Source organism: Drosophila biarmipes, chromosome 2L (genome assembly GCF_025231255.1).
Source record: "Drosophila biarmipes strain raj3 chromosome 2L, RU_DBia_V1.1, whole genome shotgun sequence".
Classification (NCBI taxonomy): Eukaryota; Metazoa; Arthropoda; class Insecta; order Diptera; family Drosophilidae; genus Drosophila; species Drosophila biarmipes.
Window position 1 is genome coordinate 8842501 of NC_066612.1, and position 12268 is coordinate 8854768.

Below are 12268 nucleotides of genomic sequence, written 5' to 3' on the forward strand. Positions count from 1 at the left end.
GTTTATTTTATTTTTTTGTATTGTACAAAAACATAAACATCATCGATGAATGATGATAAAGACAATTATTTCTTTCTGCTAACTGTCCCTTGAAAATAGGGACCTCAAAGACTTCAATCTTTCCATTTTCGATTATATTTAGAATGATCTATTTTCCAGTGTAATTACAGATAAATTCAGTGTAATTATAAATAAATTCCAGTTTTATAGCGTCCATCGAGCTTGTAAACTAACGATATTAATGCTGATGTAGGGTTTTGGGTATCTTTGCATACCGAAATCAGATTTGCAAAGATTTCCAGCAGTATCCTTTATTTTCTCGTTTAGAGCACCTTACGCAGTTGAGATTAAATGCGTAATTAAAAAGCTGCCTTGAAAAGTGTTGAAACTCTTTCAGTTTGTCTTCCACCTCGCATTATCTACGCCCATTTTCAATTTCTTTCATCGTTTCCGGCTTTCTATCTTCGTTTTGCATAAATTTTCACTTTGTTTTTATCAAAGTCTGCCCTTAATTCTTCTACTCGTCGTTTTTTAGCTTGCCTTTTGTTTTGCCCATGTGCCTGAGATTTTTCTATTGAGATAATATTTTGTTGTCGCCGTTGCCTTGTTTTTTAATCCTTTAGCCATTGACTGCGACAACGAAGGACCCTTTTTTTGTGTGTGTTGTCCTGCGTCCTGGTTGACTGCATACACGCGACGCGACTCGACGGACATTTTATAGTTATTGCCCCGAAAATTCCCTAGATGGTTTCATCCATTTTCTATGCCGTTTTGCTTTTATTTTGTTTGTATGAATGTGCAGGTCCGTGCCATGGAAATTGGGGCTCTATTGTTTTATGGCCGCAACGGGGAGTTATCAATGCATAGACCTAGACACATGATGAACAAGTTATGTAGAAATTGCGGGGACCTCAGCCTGAGAAGGGTAGAAAACAAACATCATACGAGACCATCTTTCTTCGGCTTTATGGGGGGCTTTTACTCGTGTATGGGACTAATCAAGTTGGTGATAAAAAAAATAATGAACATTTTAAATCGTGGATTGGAACTCTGCGCGCCGAAGAGCCAGATGGATGGAATTGGGTTTATCGAAATCCAATATTTTTTAAAAAATATTTATTTTAGCCTCTTCGATTAAACATACAATTGAGTATGACAGTGAGTGCAAAAATATCTTTTTGTAAGTATTTGAAAAATTTTTCATGTTTGTGCCTAATGTTTATTTTTAAAATAAAATATATATAAAGAGTGTGATATTAGGCACCCAAAAATGATTACAATTTAAAAATCAAGATTTATTTTTATATTGATTTTCAAATATGATCGTTTTTGTGTGCCCAATTCCATTTACAATTCAATCCTTAAAACGATATTTCAATATTATTATGTTTATATTTTTAATAAAAAAAGTAAAGTATACATTACTTCAATAATGGTTTTGTTACTATTGACCTTAAACTATTTTAAATAATGTAAAATAAAATTTTTCTGTAAAATACGTATTTGTATTGAAGCATCAGGTAACTATTCAATGTGCTTTTTCGCAAAAAACGTCTTATAAGTTCACACAAGGAACCCTCCTTTCCAGCTGAGGGTATTCCTTGAACCGCTAAAAAAATATCCCCTGGGTGACATTTCCCCTGGCCGGCGGTGACGTCACGCATCAACCTGTTAAACCTGTGGCATTCAACGGTAAACGAGGCAAGGACCTAGCACAAGGCTGAGCCGGAGAGAATTTCCCGCGACGAGGAGAGAGTCCGAGTCCTTCAACCCTCGTCCTGAACGGGCGGTGCATTGAACCAAAGCCGGCTGGAGGGCGGATATCCTCGAAGGCTAAGGTCAATTGCAGTCGGCTAAGGGGAACACCGGCTGCCCTTCCAGTGAGCGGGAAATGTCCTTTTGGGAAATTTCCCTGTTGCTCGGTGTTTCTACGGCTTCGCCGAGTCCTTCGAAGTCCTGCCAGTGCTTATTTGTCTGTGGTGGCGCGCACTTCGTTGTCACCGCTCGACGGTGACTTTGCCGCTTTTTTGCGTCATTTCGTGAGTTTCGAGTCCTTGCGGGCAAAGGGAACCGCACATTCTTTACCAACTGTGGATTATCATAAAGAAATGTGTTCCTCGACCGCCGACGATGTGTGCAAAAAAGTGAGGAATTAACAAAAATATACGGGCAATCGTCATCTGATTTGCTATGCAAACGTGGCAAGAAGTTCGCGAATTGCGACACAGGCAACACTTTATGCATAGTAAATTAACCCCGTTTCAACCCCTTCCCGGAAAACATGTGAAATAAAAACAAACGCGAGGAATGCGAAAAAATCATAAATGCCAGGAGACACACATTTGCCAGGATAAGCGAGTCAAAATAATCATAACCGCCGCCACAGGACATTGTCTATGAATGTCGGTTTGCCGTTTTGGCACCGCCGTGGCTTCCGTTTCCTGTTTTAATGTTTACTTTATGCCCGGCGAAAACATGTCCTTATCGCTGCGTCTCTCTCCCCTTCTCTGTCATGTGTATGTATGGATTTTTGAGCTAATGTAGTGGCATTTTAGGCGCCACGATATAATAGATAATAAAATGTAATGCCGTCTTTTTGGCTTAGGCCCCCGGAACGAGTGAGTGTCGCTCTTGGGCAAGTTAGGAGTCCTTCCTTTTGGCATTTGGTGCGTGCTTTCACCCGATTATTGCGTTCGGAGGCGTAATAAAAATCAGTCGCAGAAAATCTCTCGTTCGCCGAAAATGTATCAAGAAACAACAAGCCGTCGTCATGCCTTAAATTAGATTGGATGATGTGCCATAATGAGGATCTCAGAGTGCGTGTGTGGGCGGCTCTGTAGGAGCTACGGATACAGGGTATATTAATTTGTACGATGTGGGGCAGAGCTTATTGTGCCACTTCGAAAGGATTTGGTAATGCTTATGGTCTGATTGAGTTCAACTTTTCGCATTGAATTCTAGTAAACATCACATTTATTTAAATTAATTCCACTTATAGAAGAGATTTTTTTAATTTAGCAAATGTAAACAATTTTTAAAGTCTCCCTCTTTGTTTGCTTAGAGCCATGGCCACATTTAGAATTCAATTGGAGATTAGTTCAGCGGTTTAATGACATTCAGCTTGTGAGCTTTTAGGCCCAGGGGCTTGCTAACTAATTATTCAGTCAAATGTTGCATACATTAACGCACACATTCCATTATTTATTTAACTTTTAATCTGTAGATAAACAACAAATATGCATATGCAAATATGCATTACATAGGATTTCGATTTTGTATACTAACAAAAAATCAAATTTAAAATCGAGAATGTGTAAGGTTTTATTTGAGCTAAACTTCCCTTATGCATCGGCATTTATTTTCTCCATGTGTGTTTGCCTTACTTATTATGCGTCAAATGCTGCCGAAAGTAGAAGTGAACACAAGTGTAGAACGTGTTTGCCTAATTTTTGGGAGGCAAAACTTCCGAGGACGTGTTGAGCACAATAAAATCTGCTTTAAGTTCAGGCCAGCAATATGTTTTCACAGCATCTTAGTAAAGCTGGAGATACAACTAGCTGCAGTTCATTATTGTAGGATTTGAAAAGCATATGTTGTTGAAACACTACACAGCAATTATATGAAAGAAAAAAAAGCTTTTACTTTTTTTTAAGAAATTTTATATACTTTGCTTAAATTAGATAATAAATTGTGGTAGAGATGATAAAAGCATCAATGAAAAAATAGCACAGAACTTTCCTCTCCTTACATTTAGCTGCCTTTTCAAGATCTTTGAACTTGTTTCTTAATTTAGACGTTTCTTTGAAACTTTGTAAGTTCAAACTGCATTAAGGGCGTGGAACTTCCTCCCGTCCATATGCGGACATGTCAGTTGAATTCAATTTTCCACTCGTAGCAATTAAATACCCAACAGGACTGAACAAACCCAGCCGCCCACCCATCCACCCGGCGAGGCCCCCTGACATGCGTTGTGTCCCACTGTGTCTGATATGTGCTCCTCTCACTTCCGGCCCAACCGGAAGTACTCAAGCAGGCATGTAAAGGAAAAAGGGCAAACAAATCCAAAATAAACAAAAATCATGGATACAAAGAAACAAAAAAAAGTGGAGTACAAGCAAAGGGACGAAGAAAAAAGAAGCTGTGTGTGAAAAAGAAATGCTTACGTAGCGGAAATTAAGACCCACTCCAGTGAAACGTGCCACGCCCCCGAAAACAAAGCTGCCAAAAGTTCGTAAACAAACACATGTCTCGTCTGTCTGCTCCCGTTTGCGGCCCCCTAAAGCCCCAGAACCCCCCAAAAAAACCCAAGCCCCCCCTCAACTGTGTGTAAACAATCCCAAACATATCACATTTTAATCCGATGTAGTGGAAAATTGCGCCATGCGAAACAAGCAGCTAGGAAAATTGTTTCCTTCGCACTGAGAAAACCTTCGAATTGATTGTACGCAATTTTTCGTCCTTAGCGGATTAGTGAGGACGCGTAATAAGTTGGAAATGTCTTCTCAGCTTACGTAATTAAAAAACACCCAGGGAGGGGCAAATGCGAGTTGGTTGTTCGGTTGTTGGTTGCCGGTTATCCTTGTTAGCAGCTTTCGAGCCATTTATGTTAATGGCTTTCGTGCACCTGGCCAAATCCTTACAAATGTCCCTCTTGCCGTCCTCAAATTGAATAGTCCTCCTCGGTGCGTCCGTCGCATGGTGCTAATTTATGGGCTTGAGGCGTGACCATATGGTTGCACATCCGTCTGCAGGGACACTTGCCACTGCCACCAGCTCCGCCTGTTTATTTGCTCAATTTATGAAGTTGAAATATGCTTTCGGTGCGTCCACGTCGACAATGACTTGGAAAATTGTCGAGGCGGAGCCGGGAAGTAACTTTAAATTAGTGCAAATGGTATGCGGTCTGGCTTATAAATATTCAAAGGTCTTTCGATTCATATCATGGGGACACAAGTGGTGGCCATTTCACTAATGAAGAAACAAGTCATTGTGAGCAAACGATGGTTATTTTCTATTCCGAATAGGCTTTGCTCTTTTTAGAACATAAAAAAAATATATTTTTTAATTTATTTTATATAACTTGCAAGCTATTGAAAAGATGGAATGACTTAACAGATCCTTAAACCATTTTTTCATATTTAAGTAGAGATCTAAGCAAGGTAATATATTTATTTCTAGAAAAATAGAAAAATTAGAAGGGAAAAAAGGAGGTAAACAATTTTAGGATTATATTAAAAATTGTTGAATGTGTATTTCGGCTCTGGTACTTGAGTTTAAAGAAATTGTTTACCTTCAAAGAGTTACCAAAAATTCTCTTTAAAATTCCAGCCATTATTCTATAAATATTAATATATTCCCAGCTAATTTCGATCACAGCTGACGCTTATTAATAAGGTCTTGATAAATATTTATACTTCATGCCTGACTTAGCACGGCGTCATTAAAATTCCGCTAATGTTTACAGAGTTTCAGAGGGTATGCGAAACCAGAGAAAAATCTTGTTTTCATTTCCTCGGTTAGTTTTTTTTTCGCTTTTCTTTCCTGGCTCCCCCTCTATAAATTGTCTATTGCTGTCATACTTTTAGGCATTTAATAAATTTTATGACTTTTTTGGACTGGGCAGGGGGGTAGTGAGTGGGGCTGCTGTTTTAGCGCTGCTTTGCTTTGCTTTTTTTAATAACATTCGACGCAGTCCCGCTGGTTTTTCGCTTTTCCTCGTTTTCGCCGCTGTCCGCCTGGGGATATATACGCCTGTCTCCAGACCCTGTTTCTTCCGCTTTTCCGCTTTTCCCCAGCCACTGCCACTTCTTCGAATTGCAAATATGGGTATTTATGCCCCGCATTTCCGCTCCTGGCCGCTCCCCGAAGTATGCAACAATCTTTTATATGAGTTTATTATGTATGCTTTCGCTTGAAACACACAATTTCCTCAAGCGATTTCCGTTTTCCCCCACTCGATGGGTCTTATTAAGTTGCACCGCATCCCCCGAGCCCCTCATTATCCACCAGCGGCCTCGTTAAGTAACAAAAATATGATGACTGCTTGCAAATTGCGCTTTAATTGAATTGCGCATAGATTCTGCTTTAGTTTTTTTTCTGTTTGTTTTTTGCTTGCCCTCCAGCTAGAGCGGAAGTTGAACGTTGGTTATGTGGGGCTCTGCCACGCCTCCCACGCCCCCAACTTTGCGGCATAACTCAAAAGTCTTTAGAAGTGTTTCAAACTGTCATACGCATTGTAGTGCGCTCTTTTTTGCTTCCCTTCTTTGGTTTTTGGGTACAGCCTTTGCCACTTTAAAATACCCTTTAGAAGAAACGGGGATCTTAAGACCTTGGGAATATTTTTTTATTACTAGATAGATACTAAGGTATCAATTTTGAATATTTTTCAGATATATATTAATATTTCATAATCAAGAAAAATATTTATTGCGCCGGGAACACGATTTTTTTTACTCCTCTATGGCTAAATACATATTTTTTTTATATATATTTTATTTTTTTTTAGTGTACCTACAAATCATTGAAAGGGTTTTCCCACAGTATTTATTTCTGCATCACCAGTACTTACACTCTGCTTTTTTGTTTGAATAACATTTTAGGTTTGCCTCGGCTTTCAGTGCAATAAGAGCAACTGAATGAAAGAAAGAAAAGCGTGCACTTTTCCAAGTGGGCTTTGTGTGAAAAGCGAGTCGAGAAAAGCCGGTGGAGTGGCAAATGGGGGGACGGGGGGGCTGAAATGCTGGTCAACTTACTAGCAAATCAAAAGCATTTCTAACCAACTTGGCAGCGAAGTTTGCACAGCGTTTTGAGCGCAGAAAGCTGCGCTAAGGGAACCGAGATTGAGTGCAAATAAAATGATGTCATGAAGTGGGTGGGCGGGCTAAAAGCCCTGGAATGCATGCTCCACTTTATTTCAGCTATCAACTCGTAAAGTTTGCGGCTTGATGGCCTCCCGCAAAACGTCGGCTTTTCCCAGTGGGGGAAAATCTGATTTTTTTCCCTATTTTCTCTGGTAGAGACCACGGCAAAGCTGCAATTACTAGTTGAAAAACGGGCGGGAAGTATGAGGAATGGGTGTGCGGGCCAACTCAATGCACAAATCTTGACAAGTATTTTGTCAACTTTGACTGCTGCCAGCTGGAAGCAAAGGCAGATGAAGTGCGAGTAACTTCAACCTCAAAGCAAAAGTGTTTAACTTTAAGTCCTGCCTCTTGCCTTTCTGCTGCCTTTCTCCTCGGTGTCTTTCACTTTTTTCCCCATTTTATCCGAGTCGTCATAGAAACCGAAAGTGTCAGGGATTAGGTGATGCTGGAGTTGTGAACCAGCCACGTGGCTTAGGGATGGGCTTAAAGATCAAGGGGTAGGATGAAGACTGGGACTTGCAGGCGTTATAAGTTTTTAATATTTTATTTATGTTGGAGATTTTATTATTGCTTGCTTATAAAAGATTAAACAAGTCAGGAAGTAAATAAAACGGAATGAACCCAGATTAAAATGTTAAAAGTATCAAAAATATGGTAAAGGAATAAATGGTTGGGAATATTTTTAAACAAATAACTATTTCTTATGTGAAGGAGATAAATTCAATAATAAATCGTTTTAAAGTCAATATCGAAATAGGAATCAACTCTATAAAAATTTCATTAAAGGATTTGCCTCAAATTTCTTTCTAGGAAAATATGGGGAATATGACTTTCTTTTAATCTGAGAAATACCTCCAAGTGGCAATATATTTACTCGCATTTCTCACCATTTCATTAGCATACTTTGCCCACGAACCCATCTCTAATCTGGATTAATCAACCTTCGAGTGATACAGGCAGCCAACTGCATTGCCCGCTCTCGTTTTCCCCCCTTCTTTGACACTAATTAACTTGATTCAGTATTCGAGACTACTGCCATTGCCTACTGCCATCTGCAATTCAATTAAAAATTAACATTTTAATTGCAAATTACTTTGTGTATACTTTATGGGGCCGAGAGCACAGACACCGGCCGAGGAGCTCCACTTAACTCGAGTAACTTCTTTCGCTTCTGCCACCTGCAGCCTGCCATTACCGGAAACGGAAGTGGAGGTGGAAGAAGCAGAAGCAGAAGGAGGCGCCATTGGAACATCAGCTCATTTCAGGGCGTTTAATTTTATCATGCGCCAACAATTATGCAACTTGTTGGTTTATGCCTCAAATGGCCAGGCGGTTTTCAATTTGTTGCCAATAAAACTTTTTCCATTTCGGTTTTCCCTCTCAGTTGTTTCCACATTGGCCTAGCTGGAATTGTTCTTTTCTGCTGGGTGCCTCGTCATAGTTTTGTGAGTGGGCTAAAAAAAAGAAATTAAAACTTTATTCCTGCCTCCGCCACTGGAAACAATGCTGAGATAATCGCTTTTTGGTAAACAGAATGTTTCATGTGGCTTGCGTTATTTACCTTATGTATCTCCATTGGGTACTACTTCATATTTACTAAACAAATCTGAGCCCGTGTAATGGAAAAGATAGCTGGGGTCGAGTGTTCAGCGATTCTTTTGTTCACTTGCCTCTCCATTTAACAAATTCATGGATCCATTTGCTGGCAATTTGTTATTGATATCTCAGGTATTTCTGCATTTGTTGCACGCTTTTCATCGAAGGAAATTGAAGGTAAAACGAAACTTAATCAAATGTCAAACTTTAGTGAGCACTTGATATGCATTTTCGTATTGAATTTCCTTTTCACCTTCTATTGCACAGTCACTTTTTTCATTCGATTTTTTCTATACGAAAAAATACCTGTCTTTTTTTGGCAGATGGAAAAATAGGTTTGGATTCAATCGAGTGAATTTAAGAATGAAAACTTTAGGTAAAAATGTTTTAAAATATTTAAAAGAAAACTATGGTAGAGGGAAAAACCTGAGGGTTGGCAAGCAACAATTTAAGATGAAACCTTATGTGCAGTATGTATTTCTGCACACCTTTTTTGTAGGTCCCGCTCCTGTTAATTGCTTTTGTAGACAAATTATAAAAACCCCGAATTCGCCATTGTTTTCGGGGGCTGCCTGGAACACTTCAAAAGCAGACAAAACCACGAAGTAACCATGACCATGACTTTGCCCGCAAAATCCAGCTAAAAAAATAACTCTTTTTTCCCCGACTCGCTGGGTCAGTTTTAATTTAACTTTGACATGCATCAGCTCAAAAATCCAATTACAAACACAAATGTAAACAGAAGGAAAGGGAGAGAGTCCCTTTTTTTTGCGTGAGACTAGAAAACCCATTAACGCCTTTTTGCCCTCCATAAAGATGAAGATTTATGAAACCATTAATTTTGCCCAGGCGTTGAAAAAATGTACACAAATTTTGTGAGTGAGTGAGTGAAAATCCAGTGCCGAGCCTCTTGGAAGCTGCAATGAAATCCTAGAAATGTCCAGTCAGGCGGGGAAACTGCGACCGGGTCCTTCGACCAAGCCGGATCGCAATGCTAACGAGGAGAACCAACTGGGCGCCAAGCCCAAGGGCCAAAGGACTGACAATCACTCGAACCAGCCGAAGATGCTGCCACATCCCAACTACATGGAACTGGAGTTCCTGCCCACGGAGCCCACGACCTCGGGACAGAGTACCACCTATCCGGATCTGCCAGTTAGCTATGCCACCTGTTTGGTGGGTCCACCGCCCTACAGAGATCCACCGCCCCCCACACCACCGCCCCTTTCGCAAATGCCCTCGAGGCTGCTCCACTCCGCCCCCAACACGCCCAGTCGCGGCAAGGTCGTGCTGAGCAAAAAGGAGCGCAAGGAGCTCAGCAAACAGCTGGGCATCGATGAGTCCTCCATCCTGAGCAGCAGTGCCCAGTCGAGTCCCTATAAGGGACGTGTGAGTGAGCTGAAGAACTGCATAGCTCGAGGGCTCTTCGCCACCCTTCATCGGGGTTCGCAGAAGTCCCTGCACCAGCAGGACGACCGACCTGTCAGCCAGGAGATTTCACCCCCACCTCCGGCTCCGGAATCAGCTAATAATAATGAAGATGTAGCTGATTACTCTGAAAAACTAAAGAATCTGCCAGTAAGGCAACGTAAGGCTGCCACTTCGCACATGGAAAACTATTGCCTCTTCGATCCGGTGGACTTCATAAACGAGAAAGCCATGAGATATCCTAGTTCCCATGCCCATGGCCTGAGGGATCCCCTCTTCAGCTCAAGACAGCACTTGGTCTGCGAGGACGAAGATGAAATGGTGCCGGAGGTGATATACGACAATGAGGAACTGGAACTGGAGGAGACCATCATTATAGAGACCTCGGCCATGCCAGAAGCCGAATCGGAGGCAGAACCGACTCCCAAGAACACAGAGATCCTTTCCAGCTTTGATCACCACAACTACTTTATAATAGAGCCAGGGGACTTCGCCATGGATATTGGCATACCCAATCCCTATACCAACGAGCAAGTGGTGAATGCCAAGCTGGAGCAGCAGAATCTGGAGAAGCTCTTCAGCGAACTGGAGAATACGGCCAGCATGTCGAACAGTCAGGAGTCCAAGGATACGGAGACCACCTCCACTGCCCTGGTGGAATCGTCCACTTCGACTAACTCTGCCAGCTCGGCGGGCAGCTGCTCCCTGGCCAATCCTGCCCAGCAATCTATGAAGAAGAAGCTGACCTTTCTTAACCTCTCACCCTTCCGGAGTGGCAAGAAGTCCTGCGATAAGAACACCTTTGAACAGCAGCGGGCCATTTCCGAGTTGGTCAGCACGGATCACATGTTGCACCTGCAGCAGTTGTTGCAGCAACAGCGGAAGGATCAGAGATCTCACACTGTGCCCACGGAGTCCAATTATGTGTTGTTCAACCCCGGTCCAGTGCCCAGTCGTCATGTCCAGTATAAGATACGGAAGCCACGACCTCTGTCAACGCACAGTGATGCGGATAGTGGATTTCTATCGCCCTGTTCTCCAGATGAAATGAGGGCCAATCCGGCTATCTTAGTGCTCCAGCAGTGCGACAGTGTCCAGGGATACATGGAGGTGAGTTTAAATTATACATAAAAATAATTTGTTTACATAAATAAGCTAAAAATTTAAATCAGCTATGATAAAGATTGATTGAAGAAGTCTATCTAAAATTAAGTTTATTTATTAATCTATCAAATTCTATTCCAGTTGTTATTTTCAAGGGAATATTATATATGTTGGAGGAAATAGGTAAAAAATACTTTCATCTTAACTTGACCTGTCTGAGCCTTTAAAAACTAAGTAAAAGTTAAGCTTTATTGAAATTCTGGTTTCTTTGAGTAATATTTTTCAAAGCTTTCAGAAGGTGAAATGGAAAAATAAATCTTCTTTAATACCACTTTTCTTTGTGTCTGCCTTGCACTGGGGACATTCTAAATTACCCTATGCAAATCTGAGTATTAAAGCTAAGATGCAGCCGAAGGAGTGCCACATAACCTTATGGCTCATTTTTGGGGTTCCTATGACCTCCACCGTATTCCCAGGGCATTTAGCTAACTTTCAACCATTTCCTACTTAATCCTCTTACCGTAATGTGAGTCGCAGCATAAACCAGTGGAAGCACCCCGCACAGGAGCTTATCTATATGTATAATTTCGCATATCTTAAGCCGGTAATCATTGCGGGCTGTTTCCGATGTCGCACTTGTCGCCATTTGCCGGCTCACTTATCTTAACGAGCGAGCAACTTAACAAGTCTTATTATGCATCTTGAAACACCCCAGGGGAGGTGTTACATACCCCACACGAGTCCGAACCACCACCCAGCAAAGGCAATGAACAAATGTCAACCCCCACGGCCGAACAGCCGGGTATAAATTATCAGAAAAGAGTCTGGGAAGTGCAGCCTTCGAGGCAGTGCATTGCGAATGATTTCCCCGAATCGAGGGCTTCCGTTTTTCGGCGTTCTGCTGGATTGCATCTGGCTTCCGTCCCATCCTCCCCCCGCTCTTGTTTTCCCACTTCTTGTTGCCTCTGGGGAGCAATCAATCGTCGCGTTTTCACTGCTCGCTTCATTAGTTTTTCCTACCGCCGAACATTAGTTTGATTGTGCGCCCGACTGAGGCACAGGTTGAGGAAGAAAAGCGGGTGCAAAACCAGCTACACCAGCTGTATGTACAATCTTAGCGCCTTTTAATGGAATTGAATTAAAATTGTTGCCATGGTGTTGAGTGGAGAGTGGGAGTACTTATGCGAGTACTCTGAGGGCCACGTAAGCCACATTTTCCCCATCTCCCAGTCCTCCTTGCCACAGGCATTTTCTATCATTTGCAAATTGAAATACGC

The 12268-nt window shown here is 41.6% G+C and overlaps 1 protein-coding gene across 4 annotated transcripts in view; it reads left to right on the plus strand.

Moving 5' to 3' along the window:
- The window catches only part of LOC108032523 (protein sickie), a 168433-nt gene that overhangs the window by 12225 nt on the left and 143940 nt on the right, over nucleotides 1-12268 (plus strand). The window contains exon 1 of one of the 4 annotated variants that reach the window (XM_017106363.3): nucleotides 9303-10997. The exons of 2 other annotated variants lie outside the window; for them this stretch is intronic. In XM_017106363.3, the coding sequence (XP_016961852.1) occupies nucleotides 9396-10997 (1602 nt within the window). In that variant the 5' untranslated portion in view covers nucleotides 9303-9395. Of the gene's footprint in view, nucleotides 1-9302; nucleotides 10998-12268 lie in introns of those variants that run through there. One more of the 4 variants, XM_017106362.3, reaches the window with a different exon arrangement.